This window comes from Psammomys obesus, unplaced genomic scaffold, assembly GCF_907164565.1.
Source record: "Psammomys obesus unplaced genomic scaffold, mPsaObe1.curated_primary_1811, whole genome shotgun sequence".
In the NCBI taxonomy this organism is placed as follows: Eukaryota; Metazoa; Chordata; class Mammalia; order Rodentia; family Muridae; genus Psammomys; species Psammomys obesus.
In genome coordinates this window covers 61,151,771-61,166,844 of record NW_026585644.1, presented here as the reverse complement: position 1 = coordinate 61,166,844, position 15,074 = coordinate 61,151,771, and the positions used below count along the sequence as shown (strand labels likewise).

The 15,074-nt window shown below is 38.0% G+C and overlaps 1 protein-coding gene across 1 annotated transcript in view; it reads right to left on the bottom strand.

The window, feature by feature from the left end:
- Vps13b (vacuolar protein sorting 13 homolog B) overlaps nucleotides 1-15,074 on the bottom strand; it is a 563,330-nt gene that overhangs the window by 81,434 nt on the left and 466,822 nt on the right. Inside the window, exons 35-37 of the mRNA XM_055622389.1 lie at nucleotides 9,739-9,935; nucleotides 3,758-3,939; nucleotides 2,446-2,795 (exon numbers count right to left, since the gene is read on the bottom strand). Of these exons, the coding sequence (XP_055478364.1) occupies nucleotides 2,446-2,795; nucleotides 3,758-3,939; nucleotides 9,739-9,935 (729 nt within the window). The remainder of the gene's footprint in view (nucleotides 1-2,445; nucleotides 2,796-3,757; nucleotides 3,940-9,738; nucleotides 9,936-15,074) is intronic.

Here is a 15,074-nt window from a genome sequence, read left to right as displayed (position 1 = left end):
GACAGAGATTGCTCTTTAACCATGGAAATAAGAAACTGTTAAGTTTGAACTTATGACCCGAAGGTGAAGGGCCAAACTGTTTTATGCCTGATAATAATATGATTTTAAAAAATAGATGGAGAACTCAAACCTCTTGTTTTCCTCATTAAATTCATTTTTCATTGTTAATAACTATACTATGTATCAGCATTATTGAAAATACAATAAAAATCCAAGTTTCAGAATAAACTTCCTACTAAAGACAATAAACTACATTCAGTACAGGAAAAACAAGCATAATAAGCCTTTGTCAGCCTAGTGGTAAATGTTCTCTGATTTCAAAGTAGTGTGCTTTCATTTTTACTTTAAATACACAGGATTCAATGCCTACCACATTAAAACTTGGTGGCAAGTACCCTTGACATGGGAGGAAACAAGAAAATTATAGGAACAATTACAGAAGTATATCCTCCTGTGGCTCATGTTAACATTGCCAAATCCCTGTATAAATCAGAACTATTCATAGAATGTACCTGTCAGCAATCAGCTGTCTGACACATGGCTCTACTTAATGGAATATTCCTTCAAGGCACTGTGTTAGCCAGTCAGTCAGTCGCGCAGTCTGATGTGGTTTAAAACATTTAAATATTTATGTCCCATATTTTATTTATGTGTATAGCTATGTCACAGAATATTTTTTCTGTGAGAAAACTGATATTTTAAAGGCCATTTTGCAGTAGTTGTTACATATAAGTCAACTAAAAGCTCTGATGCTAAGACAAAAACGAGATATATTTAAATACCCTATCAAAGATTCTTTTCTATTTTCTATGTTTGTTTTGTATTAAATGCATTGTTCAAAATATGAAAAAAACCCTAGAAATTGGAGCTATGGAAGTTTTTTTTTCACATTGCTATTTGAACCAGCTGCAAAGATTTCAATCACACTAGCTCTTATTTTACGCATGTCCTTTGCAACATGAAAACCATGGAATGCCCTTAAAAAAGACTTCAAATATAAACCAGATGTGTTATCTTCTTTCCTTTTGCTATTGCAATACCACGTCAAGCAATTAATCTCTTAGTCTTGTATAGGTCTTCATGCATATAAGGTAAACATTAACTTTTATTTCTATAAAATTTAATTCTCATAAACATTTTAGGTTAGAGAACCTGAAAAAATTTAGAACTATTTATTTCCTAAAATTGTTTCCATAAAGATCCTCAAGTTATTCTCATAAAATTTTCCCCCAAGTTCTCTTCCTTCTTCCCAGGAAGCTTCTTTACAGGAGCAGATGCCCTTCCTCCACCTCTAGAGCCTGCTACTGAGAGAGCTCAGCACACAAGGACTCACACTGGGAAGCCAGCTCCACACAAGTATTTGGAACATGCACAAAATGGTGACAAATGTCTCAACATAAATGGTGACTAAATGTGAGGGCAGCAATGAAAATAAGCAGTGATCTGTTGCATTATTATCATCCAAACATTCTGTGGGACTGTTCCCATGCTGCCAGAGACAGGCAGCTTTCCCATTTTAAGTATGCTATTTTGCATTGGTTTACATTACGTCTGTTTTTTGATATGCATAATCTTCCTATAAAAGATGCAAAAAATTTTAAAGTTATTACAGCTCTCTAGTAGCCCGTGGTAGCTCAGTAACCAATTGGTTTCCCATAGTAAGGGGAATAGGGACTATTTCTGACAGGAACTATTTCTGGCAGGCTTTTTGACCTCTCCACCCTCCAAGGGAGAAACAGTGTCTGCTATGACACCAAAGAGGACTTTGCAGCAAGTCCTGAAGGTACCTGATAAAACAGGATCAGATGAAAAAGGAGGAGATCCTCCCCAATCAGTGGACTTGGAAAGGAGCAGGGAGGAGATGAGGGAGGGAGAGTGGGATTGGGAGGGAATAAGGGAGTAAGATACAGCTGGGATACAGAGTTAATAAAATGTAACTAATAATAAAAAAATAAATAGATAAAAAACCCAGTTATGTAGGGGGAAAAAAATTTAAGAATTCATTCTGCAGTACTTTTAAAAAGGCGGCTGTCAGCAAAAGGAAAGACAAGACTGCTCTATTTCCAGCATCTACCCCACTGTTCATTCATGTTTTTGAGATTTTGGAAAACTTAATTTAAGTCCTTTATTTCTGCAATGGGCATTCAGACACTCTGGTACATACCAACGTTGAAGCTTTAGCTAAACAGAACCATATCACTTCAAAAAATAATTCCTGGGAATAGTTACTTTCCACCCAAATGTGGTAAAGTAGATGGAATGACCTCTGATGTATGTGTCAACCCACAGCTTTCTCCAGAGCTTTCTAAAGAGAACCCTTGTATCACTTTACCTGAAGAAGTACCCTCATACTCAGGTCTGTGTTTAACTTATAAGTGGTAACATAGAAGGTATAGTAAAAGATCACACGTGGCCCAACTGTAACCAGTTCTGGAACGTGCATACCTGTTTCCAAGCTTGTATTGCAGTGTTTAGGGAGTGAACTACATGCTGCCCAAAGTTCACAAGCACAGAGTTCACAATCATGGAGCAGTCGAGCAGCTTCTGAACTCCATCACTACAGAGTGCGATCTGTCCAAAGATGCCAAAGGGTTTCACCACACTTTGCATCGTGACATTTCTGAATTCCAGAAGTTTACAGTCCACCTGTGATGAGAACCGGATCTCCTGGGAGATAGAACCACCACTCCACTGTCGAAAATACAGGTTTGGTTCTCTGAAGGAAATAATCATGTATTCCAGTTCAGACGGCACATTTTTATCAGAAATGAATGGCTGTAGGTGCTGTGGTGAAGCTTTTAAAAACACAAGAAAAATAAAAATTAAGATGTGCCAATCCTTAATGAAAACAAATGAGGTGACATTTAAATGATTTACTTTGTACTTGAATTTAGAACTTGGTATTAATAAATTTAAACAATTGTTCTGAAGATGTTAAAATCCTTGAAGTACCAACAGACATTTGAAAATACATTGTTTTGTTCAGTCGGGTCTCTTAAATGTATATCCCTCAAAGGTTCTTTTCATTTCTACAGATAAAAATTTTTATCACAGTAACAAAAGGAAACAACCATCTAAATCTCTATATCTACCAACCAAATCTCTAAAACAACAAAAACATGAGTCTAGAAAAAGCAGTTAAACTCTATTCTTGCTGAACAAGCAAGATGCTTAACAGCAGCCCTGTTTGCTTTTAATCTCCTCCTTTTTCCCATTACATGTAGGTTGAAAACCTAAATCTTAAATCAAACTGTATTAATTAGGAAAGGGTTCATACTAAACACAATATTTGAGAAATAATTATTCAAGTAACAATAAGAGTTTACTGGAGCCTACTTTTGCTACATGAAGGAAATTTATTCACATTCTTTCTAAATATGTAAAAATATGAGTTCTGTTAATTTAATGAGAATATGCCCATCTTATATAGAATAGGCATCTTGAACAGAAGTGATGTATATCAAGTTCATTTGGGTTCTATTTCTCACTAATGTAAGATACAGACTAAAACATCTTTCAAAAAGATCCTAATTGGTATAACAGTAGAACCTGCAGCAAACAAACAAAATTGCTTGAAAATTCTCTTAGAAAACATGTCACTGTTATGTCACTCATTGGCACCAGATCAACTTTGGAGTAACTTTGCTAGTGCCCAGTGCCCAGTGCCAATGTAAAGTAAGGCACTGTGTGTGGACCACTCAGTACCATGGTAAGACGACTAAAGTGGGTGTTCTCTTGATGCTGAAATGATGTATACCTGTTCCTAGTTGGTCCAGGTGATGACAAAGACGAAATTCCAGGTGAGCAAACTGGAAGGACACACAAACAGATGGGACAAACCACGGGGTAAAACAGGAGTCGACTCTGGTGCAAGCAGCCAGGGCTGTTGGAGTCACAAGTGGCTCACAAGTACTGTGAGAGCCAGAGTCACTTGCAGAGCTGTGGAAAGGAGAGAAGCTCAGCAACCTTCAGTTCCCACCACAGAAGCACAGCGCCTTCCTAAAAGGCCACTCAAGGCAGTACTGAAAATCCTGCATTCATTATTTTAATCATCAAATCTCTTGTGCTACTCACACAATAAGTTTTTTTTTTAATTCATTTTATGTTGAATATTGTATTTGGATTATTTGCAGAAAACTCTCAAACTATTTTTCAGCCTTTGACTCATGTTAAGTTAGACCAAACTGTTCTTCAGCCTCATGTTGACTGAGGTCAAAACCAGTGTTTCCAATACTCCTTTTACAAAACTTATGGACAGTTTTGTGTCATGTGGTGTAAGAAGAACACAATTGTGAGCATGACTCTGCTGTTCAAAACCTAAAACTTTAGTGTCATTGTGAATGTTTCATCATTTCATTTCTCTATATTGCCCTTTTCTAGATTCTGTGAAGTGGTTTATACTCTTTATTGAAGACCTACTGAATACTGTATTAAGTGACATAAAATTATAACCATGTAGAAAGAATGAAGTCCTGTGGACAATCACTACAATAATTCTCTCTTCACTTGCCTAACCTCTTTTTTTATTTCTTTTTTTAATTAATTACAGTTTATTCACTTTGTATCCCCCCCGTACCTTGCTCCCTGCTCCCCTCCCAATCCCACCCTCCCTCTTCCCCACCCTTGTCCCTCTCTCAGTCCACTGAAAAAAAGAGGACCTACTCCCCTTCCCTCTGATCCTAGTCTATCAGGTCTCATCAGGAGTGGCCACATTGTCTTCTTCTGTGGCCTGGTAAGAGCAGGCCAATCAGTTCATGTCAGAGACAGCCCCTGTCCCCATTACTATGGAGGCCACTTGGATACTGAACTGCCATAAGCTACCTCTGTGCAGGGGTTCCAGGCCATTTCCATGAGTTGTTTTTGGCTGGAGTATCAGTTTCAGAAAAGACCCCTGTGCCCCGACTTTTAGGATCTGTCGCTGTCCTCATGGAGCTCCTGTCCTCTCCAGGTCTTACAATCTCCTACTTCTTTCATAAGATTTCCTGCACTCTGCCCAAAGTTTGGCTGTGAGTCTCAACATCTGCTTCGATACTCTGCAGGGTAGAGCCTTTCTGAGGCCCTTTGTGGTAGGCCCCTGTCCTGTTTCCTGTTTTCTCCCTCCTCCAATGTCCATCCTCTTTGCCTTTCTGAATGGGGACTGAACATCTTACCCAGAGTCCTCCTTCCTGATTAGCTTCCTTAGGTGTACATATTTTAGTATGTTTATCCTATATTATATGTTTAGTATCTACTTATGAGTGAGTATATACCCTGTGTGTCTTTCTGCTTCTGGGATACCTCACTCAGGATGATCTTTTCCAGTTCCCACCATTTACCTGCAAATTTCATGATTTCCTTGTTTTTTATTGCTGAGTAATATTCCATTGTATAGATTTACCACAATTTCTGTATCTATTCCTCAACTGAGGAATTTTTTTTCCAGCTTCTGGCTATTACAAATAAAGCTGCTAGGAAGATGGTTGAGCAAATATCCTTGTATACTTGAGCGTCTTTTGGATATATGTCTAGCAGTGGCATAGCTGGACCTTGAGGAATCGCTATTCCTTACTGTCTGAAAAAGCACCAGATTGATTTCCAGAGCTTACATTGTACAAGTTTACATTCCCACCAGCAGTGGAGGAGGGTTCCCCTTTCTCCACATCCTCTCCAGCATGTGTTGTCACTTGAGTTATTCATCTTAGCCATTCTGATGGGTGTAAGGTAAAATCTCAGGGTCGTTTTGATTTGCATTTCCCTGGTGACTAAGGACACTGAACATTTCTTTAAGTGTTTCTCTGCCATTCGATATTCCTTTAACAAGAATTCTTTGTTTAGTTCTGTACCCCATTTTTTTTAATTGGATTACTTGATTTGTTGCTTTTTAACTTCTTGAGTTCTTTATATATACTGGATATTGGCTCTCTATCAGATAGAGGGTTGGTGAAGATTCTTTCCCAATCTGTACACAGTTGTTTTGTTTGGATGACAGTGTCCTTTGCTTTACAGAAGCTTTTCAGTTTCATGAGGTCCCATTTATTGATTGTTGATCTTAGAGCCTGTGCTGTTGGCTAATGTGCCAATGAGGTCAAGGCTCTTCCCCACTTTTTCTTCTAACCAATTTAATGTGTCTGGTTTTATGTTGAGGTCTTTGATCCACTTGGGCTTTAGTTTTGTGCAGGGTGATAAGTATGAATCTATTTGCATTTTTCTAAATGTAGATATCCAGTTAGCCCAGCACCATTTGTTGAAGAGGCTATCTTTTTTCCATTGTATGGTTTTGGCATCTTTGTCAAAGATCAGGTATCCATAAGTGTGTGGGTTTATATCTGGGTTTTCTATTCGGTTCCATAGATCTACCAGTCTATTTCTATTCCAGTACCATGCTGTTTTTATTACTGTTGCTCTACAGTACAGCTTGAGATCAGGGATGGAGATACCTCCAGAAATTCTTTTATTGTAGAGGGTTGTTTTAGCAATTGTGGATTTCTTGTTATTCCATATGAAGTTAAGAATTTTTCTTTCAAGGTCTGTAAAGAATTGTGTTGGTAATTTGATGGGAATTGCATTGAATCTGTAGGTTACTTTTGGTAAGATGGCCATTTTTACTATGTTAATCCTGCTAAGCCATGAGCATGGGAGATCTTTCCATCTTCTGAAATCTTCTTCTAATTTTTTCTTCAGAGACTTAAATTTTTTTTTTTCATACAAATCTTTGATGTGTTTGGTTAGGGTCACACCAAGGAACTTTATGTCCTTTGTGACTATTGTGAAGAGTGTTGTTTCCCTAATTTCTTTCTCAGCACTTTTGTATACAAGAGGGCTACTGATAAATAAATAAATATATATATAACTATATATAACTAATATATATATATGTATATATATATATATATATATATATATATATATATATATATATATATTTAGTTAATTTTGTATCCAGTCACTTTGCTGAAGGTGTTTATCAGCTGTAGGAGTTCGCTGGTAGAATTTTTGTGGTCACTCAGGTATACTATCATATCATCTGCAAATAGTGATACTTTGACTTCTTCCTTTCTGATTTGTATCCTCTTGATCTCCTTCAATTGTCTTGTTGCTCTAGCTAGGACTTCCAGAACTATGTTGAAGAGATATGGAGAGAGTGGGCAGCCTTGTCTTGTCCCTGATTTCAGTGGGAATGATTTAAGTTTCTCTCCATTTAGTTTGATGTTGGCTATAGGCTTGCTGTATACTGTCTTTAGTATGTTTAGATATGTGCCTTGTATCCCTGATTTCTCCAAGACTTTAAACATGAATGGCTTTTGGATTTTGTCAAATGCTTTTTGCCATCTAAGGAGATTATCATGTGGTTTTTTTCTTTCAGTTTGTTAATATGGTGGCTCACATTGATGGATTTCTGTAAATTGAACCACCCCTGCACACCTGGGATGAAGGCTACTTGGTCATAGTGGATGATATCTTTGATGTGTTCTTGGGTTTGGTTTGCAAGTATTTTGTTGAGCATTTTTGTACCAATGTTTATAAGAAAGATAGGTCTGAAGTTCTCTCTTTTTTTTTGTTGGGTCTTTGTGAGGTTTAGGTACCAAGGTGACTGTGGCTTCAGAGAATGAGTTTGGTAAGCAAGAAGGAGGACCCTGGGTAAGATGATCAATCCTTACTCAGAAAGGCAAATGGGATGGACATTGGAAGAGGGAGAAAACAGGGAACAGGACAGGAGTTTACCACAGAGGGCCTCTGAAAGACTCTGCCCAGCAATGTATTAAAAAGGATGTTGAGGTTCATAACCAAACTGTAGAGTGCAGGGAATTATGAAAGAAGGGTGAAATAGAAAGACTTGGAGAGGACAGGAGCTCCACAAGGAGAGCAACAGATCCCAAACATCTGGGCACAGGGGTCTTTTCTGAGACTGATACTCCAACCAAGGACCATGCATGGAGATAACCTAGAACCCCTGCACAGATGGAAGATGGAGCACATGGTAGCTCATTCTCCAAGTGTTTTCCCTAGTAATGGGAACAGGGACTGTCTATGACATGAACTCAGTGGCTGGCTCTTTGATCACCAACCCCTGGTGAGGAGTGGGGGGAGGAGCCTTGCCAGGCCACAGAGGAAGACAATGCAGCCAGTCCTGATAAGACCTGATATAGGCTAGGGTCAGAGGGAATGGGAGGAGGACATCCCCTATCAGTGGACTTGGGGAAGGGCATGAGAGGAGATGAGAGTGGGATTAGGAGGGAATGAGGGAGGGGGCTACAGTGGGGATACGAAGTGAATAAACTGTAATTTATTTAAAAAAAAAAACTAAAAAAAAAAAAAATCACCCAAACTGTCTCCAGTGTATTCTCTGAAATCCACTGGTTTTTGATGAGGTCATCTCTACTCTGAGAAAGCAATCCTCCTCTACTTCTGCTAACTCCCTGGAGTGTTAGTGCTCTTTTACTTGTAAATCAACCCTACTTCTCACATATACTTTCATTGATAATATGTTGCTAGGTAATAGACTGGAAGGTAAATATTTTTAAAGAGCCTAGATAATCTGGAAATAGAATATATAAAGTTATGAAACATACAATGTAGTCAGTGAAAGAGACTGTGAAGCTACAGACCAAAATACTAACCAGAGTTATTCAGTGTAATAGCTTCAATGAGCACACATTATTAATACAAATAAATACTTTTAGAAGAAAAATAATTTGCCACTATTTACAACACAAAGTAGAAATTAGCACAACACACTGTGTTATGGTTATTACATATGGACAGAATCAGAGTTATATAAACAAAACAAAACAACACTTGATTTGTAATAGCACTGGAGTTACACTGCTTCCTCCCCATTAGTATTTGAATATTGTCCAGGGAGAAAAGGGAGGCACTGGACAAGGGAACAAAGGAAGCAAGCATTAATGCTAAGCCACAAGGAGTACCAAAGATAAGGCACTGAGTGGAAAGAACACAGGGCCTCACTGCACACACAGGCTATTGCCCAGGAAAGGGTCCCCTGATTGAGGCTTACAGTCTTCCTTTTTAAAAACTTTTGTGAAAGCATAAGCAGAAAGGCTCAGCAGGGCAGGTAAACTAAAAGACATGCTGAATAGTCTGCTGAAGTTATTTCTCTCTACTTTATATCTATAAATGTGCCAAGCAGGCAAATGCTAGAAATGGATATAATGTGGAATTCTGTGAACTAAGAAACTCTGGAGACATGATTCAGAATACGTGAAGCCTACAGCTTCTGGAATTCATTATGACCAATGTGACCTCTCAGTTGCACACATCAGCTCTTTGAACTTGGTTGGCCAAGTTTCCCTACTATCTGCAGGTTTACCTCTTAAAGTTAAAAAAAAAAATCAGTAAAGATGAATATATTTTCGAAATTTGACTTTAGATATAGACAGCTGCATTTACTGCCAAGGTTTATCTTCATAATATTAATCACTGCATCCAGAGCCTACCAAGCTGTTTCCTTTGTGTTTTTCAGTTCAAGATAACAGGTTTTTGTTTGTTTGATTGATTTTTTCATTATTTTTACTTTACATATAGAGAACAGGTTCTTAAGGGTTCATAGGCTCTCTTATCAGTGAAACACAGACTGCCAAACAAGAGAATTGAGTTTTGCTTCCTTTTGTCTATAATTCAGGCACATGCCAGTATTAGATACCCACACTACAGCTATGCGAGGAGGCACCGGAGAAGAAAAAAACGTCTGCTGACCATTCACCACTGTAACACTGCCCCTCTCATCTGCCTCTGTGTTACCTTTGGTCATCTGTTGCATTCTGATTGCTGTTTAGGACAATTCTCCACAGATCCGAGGACACTAGTTTCTTCTGGTCACTCACAAGATTGATATCTGGCAACTGCAATTCACAAACTTTGCTTTCAGACAGACTGAATTCTTGAAATGCAACAAAAACCTTCTGGAGTTCATCCCAATATTCCAAACTACAAGGGACCTATAGGAAAACAATGGAAAAAATTCAAAGTTATATATTAGAAACTACGGGGCTGCAGAAAATAGTCCAGTGCTCTTGTAAGGTATATAGGTTCAGTCTCCAGCACTGATACGGCAACTCACAACTGTCTGTAACTCCAGAAGACACGACACCCTCTTCTGACCTTGAGGGCAGGACACATGTACATGATACATAGACACACAACAGGCTAAATACCCATACATATAAATTAAGCAAATAAAATTAAAAAATAGTATCAAAAGTATGCTATGTACTTACTGAAGTGCAAATTAAACATTCACAGAAGTTATAACCTTATGACTTGATAGGAAGAGAAAAAGGTATAAAATACAATGCTTTAAGACATCCTTTCCAGTTACATTAACCTGGCTTACTCTAGAAGACTCATTAAAACAAAGAGACAAACAAAAAAAACCCCCTCATTTAGTAGTCAAAACTTCCACAGTTTTCTACATGAAAAAAAAAAAAAAGGGGGGGGGGGAAGAATACTACGTATTCAAAGGATAAGGTGGAGTTAATATACAAATAGATTAAAGAAACAGTAAGAGTCAAGTTTTGATGAAAATTTACCCTGTTAGGAGCAAAACCAAAAGAGATTGTGACAGCATTCCTTATACAAAAGTTTAGGATCAAAACACTGAAGACTACAAAATGAAAGCATAAAAGAAAGCTGATAATTTTGATTTTGAAACAGGAAAGTATTTCTATGTATGCAACAAGACTCAGGAATTGAAAAAAAAACTTTATTGATAAAAATCAAATATAAAGGCTAGGAGAGGCAAGACTCAATGAGAAATCAGGCACTATTTGTTCAGACAGGAGAGAGCTCTTATAAACCAACTGTGAAGCACATGTTCTAATACATATGTGCTTTAAAGAGGTATACCATCTAGCCCCACATACCTCAGCTATACCTAATGTTCACTGCAGTAGAGCATTCCCCAAAGGCCTTTTTGCATGGCCTTTGTTAGAAGGCAAGGGGAAACCAATGCAAATATGATCCTCATTGCTTGTGTGTTATCTGTAATGCTTTTTGTTTCTAACCTAGGGGTCTTTATGCTTTTCCACAAAGCACTTACCACTTGCAAAGCACTAAAGCACAGATCCTAACAGCAACTAATTCACAGAATAAATAAAACTGTCTAGTAGACATGAACATTACTAATACTCAAGAAATGCAAATTTATGGAAATGTAACAATGAAGTTAATTAATATTAATCAATGCATTTATCAATGAATGTATTTAATAATATGGTATCTTAAGATTGACAGACTCAGTTTTTGCACAGGCATGTGAAAAAACCCACATTCCTAGGTTCTATGAATTAAGTGCTTTTAGCTGTTACTCAGATTATTTCAAATGCTTCGTTTTACTGTTACTGCAATGCAAAAGAGTATGTGTATGTACATGTGTGTCTCTCTTACACGTACATTATGTGTTTGTATATGTACTTCAACAGTATCTAGCAGGAAAAGGAGAAACAATTCAAATATCTATCAGTGGGAACTGTTATAGATTTAGAATGGATTTATACACAATGATCAAAATGAGTAACAAATATCCACATACACAAAAATACATGGGATATGTTATTAAACTTAAAATTTTAGTTTTAAGGTGACAACATATGGATTAAGCCTATTTGTCTTAAGAGAGTACTGTTCTAAGATGTGTTTCCTCTTTTGGAAGCTTTCCCTACTTGCCATGCTCACAGCTGGTAACTACCTCTTTGCTTCACCTCTATTCTTAGCATATGCCTCTATCATACAGCATTAGACCCCTTAACCCCTTATATTCTAGATTATTCTAGACTCTGAGACCCATGATTGAAGAAAGAGCGTATTATTTTACAATTTGTCTTTAGCATTTAAAGCAATTTTGAGGCAATAAGATCTAAAAACAAACAAACAAACAAAACCCCCCAAACCTTTCTAAGTACACTTCCCTTTCTTAATAAGTATTTCATCATTCATCAAGAATGTATTTTATTTCTACCTACAATGAAGTTCATGCACACATACAAATGTGAAGGACAGCTATCAGGATCCAGTGTTTTCCTTAATCACTCTTCATATTATTTTTTGAGACAGCATCTTTCACAAACATATAGTCTACTGATTGGTTAGACTGGCTAGCCAGCAAGACTCAGGGATCTTCCAGTTTTGACCTTCTCGGATTATAAGTGAGGGCTGCTACGCTGACTTTTTATGAGTCCTGGGGATCTGAACTCTGGCTTACTGGTATGATGAAACACTATGACCAAAAGCAAGTTGGGGAGGAATGGGTTTATTTGGCTTACATTTCCACATTGTAGTCAATCACTGAAAGAAGCCAGAGCAAGGACTTACAAAAGGCTGGAACTCAGAGGCAGGAGCTGATGTACAGGCATGGCCTGCTCTCTACGGCTTTCCCTATACAATGCAGTCCCCGCAGTTCAGGGATACTACCACTCACAGTGAGATGGGCTCTCCCCCATCAATCACTAATTAAGAAAATGTCCTGCAGACTGAGCTTATGGGGGCATTTTCTCAACTGAGGTTCCCTCCTTTCAGGTAAGTTTGTGTCAAGTTGAAAAAAAACAAAACAAAACAAAACAAACAAACAAAAAAAAACTATCCACTACAGGCAGAAAGAACTTTACCCGCTGAGTCATCTCTCAAGGCCCATGATCACGATGTGTGAGGAAAGAAATGCTGGATGAAGAAGAAAAGAAATCAAGATGCATGAATACATTGAAGCAGATGTGTATGTTTGGGGAACTTAAAAGTAAAATATTCACAGTATCCAGTGCACACTACTGCTTCATGAGATTTGGTTAGTTAGGCATGGTGGTGTGCATATGTAACGCCAGCATTTGTGTGGTGGAGGAAGGATAATCGAAGTTCAATATTATCCTCAACTATACAGGCACAAAAGGAGTTGGAGGCCTACCTGTGTGAAAAGAACAAAACAAAACAAAAAGAAAATCAAGAAGCATCTCTAGTCATCAGGGAAATGCAAATCAAAACGACCCTGAGATTCCACCTTACACCTATCAGAATGGCCAAGATCAAAAACTCAAGTGACAACACATGCTTGAGAGGAGATAGGGCAATCCTCCATTGCTGGTGGGAATATAACCTTGTACAACCACTTTGAAAACCAATCTGGCACTTTCTCAGAAAACTGGGAATAGTGCCACCTCAAGATCCAGCTATACCACTCTTAGGCTTGTATCTGAAAGATGCTGTACCATACAACAAGGACATCTGTTCAACCATGTCTGTAGCAGCTTTATTTGTAATAGCCAGAATCTGGGAACAACTCAGATGTCCCTCAACTGAGGAATGGATACAGAAATTGTGGTACATCTACACAATGGAATACTACTCAGCAATTAAAAACAAGGAAATCTTTTTAATTGGATTACTTGGTTTGTTGGTGTTTAACTTCTTAAGTACTTTATAAATTCTGGATATTAGGCCTCTGTCAGATATAGGTTTAGTGAAGATCCTTTCCCCAATCTGTAGGCTGTCATTTTGTTCTGATGACAGTGTTCTTTGCTTTACAGAAGCTTTTCAGTTTCATGAGGTCCCATTTGTTGATTGTTGATCTTAGAGCCTGTGCTGTTGGTGTTCTGTTCAGGAAGTTGTCTCCTGTGCCAATGAGTTCAAGGATTTTCCCCACTTTTTCTTCTAACAGGTTAAGTGTGTCTGGTTTTATGTTGAGGCCTTTGATCCACTTAGACTTAAGTTTTGTGCAGGGTGATAAATATGGATTTATTTGCATTTTTCTACATGTAGACATCCAGTTAGACCAGCACCAATTGTCGAAGATGCTACCTTTTTTTCACTGAATTGTTTTGGCTTCTTCATAAAAATAATATCAAGTATCTATAGGTGTGTGGGTTTATTTCTGGGTCTTCTATTTAATACCATCGATCCACCATCTGTTTCTATGCCAGTATCATGCAGTTTTCATTACTGTTGCTCTATAGTACAGCTTGAGATCAGAGATGGAGATACTTCCAGAAGATCTGTTATTGTACAGGATTGTTTTAGGTATCCTGGGTTTTTGTTTTTCTATATGAAACTGAAAATTTTTCTTTCAAGTTCTGTAAAGAATTGTGTTGGCATTTTGATGGGAATTGCACTGAATCTGTAGATTGCTTTTGTAGGATGGCTATTTTCACTATGTTAATCCTACTGATCCATGAGTAAGGGAGACCTTTCCATCTTTCTGATATCTTCTTCTATTTCTTTCTTCAGGGACTTGTAGTTGTTTTTCATACAGGTCTTTCACATGCTTGGTTAGAGTTACATCAAGGTACTTTATGTTATTTGTGGCTATTGTCAAGGGAGATGTTTCCCTAATTTCTTTTCTTTTTTTTTTTTTAATTTTTTTATTTTTATTTTATTTTTCTTTTTAGTTACATTTTGTTAACTCTGTGTCCCAGCTGTATCCCGCTCCCTCATTCCCTCCCCAACCCCACACTCCCTCCCTGGTCTCCTCCCTGCCCCTTTCCAAGTCCCCTGATAGGGGAGGACCTCCTCCCCTTTCATCTGACCCTGTTTTATCAGGTATCTTCAGGGCTGGCTGCAAAGTCCTCCTCTGTGGCCTAACGGACTGCTCCTCCCCTGGGGTGGGGGTCAAACAGCCTGCCCTTGAGATCCTATTAGAAATAGTCCGTGTTCCCCTTACTTTGGAAAACTACTTGGTTACTGAGCTACCACAGGCCACATCCGAGCAGAAGTTCTAGGTTATATCCATAGATGGTCCTTGGTTGAGTGTCAGTCTCAGAAAAGACCCTGTGCCCAGATATATTTGGTCCTTGTGGAGCTCCTATCCTTTCCATATCATACTAACTTCCCTTCTTTCATATGATTCCCTGCACTCTGCCGAGGGTTTGGTTATGAGTCTTAGTGTCTGCTTTGAAACACTGCTAGGTAGAGTCTTTCAGATGCCTTTTGTGATAGACTCCTGTCATAAGTTCAATGCACATCCCATTTGTCTTTCTAAATGAGGATTAATCACCTTCGCCTGTGTTTCTTTCTCAGTCCTTTTGTCTTTAGTATACAGAAGGGCTACTAATTTTTTTTTTTTTTTTTTTTTTTTTTTTTTTTTTTTTTTTTTTTTT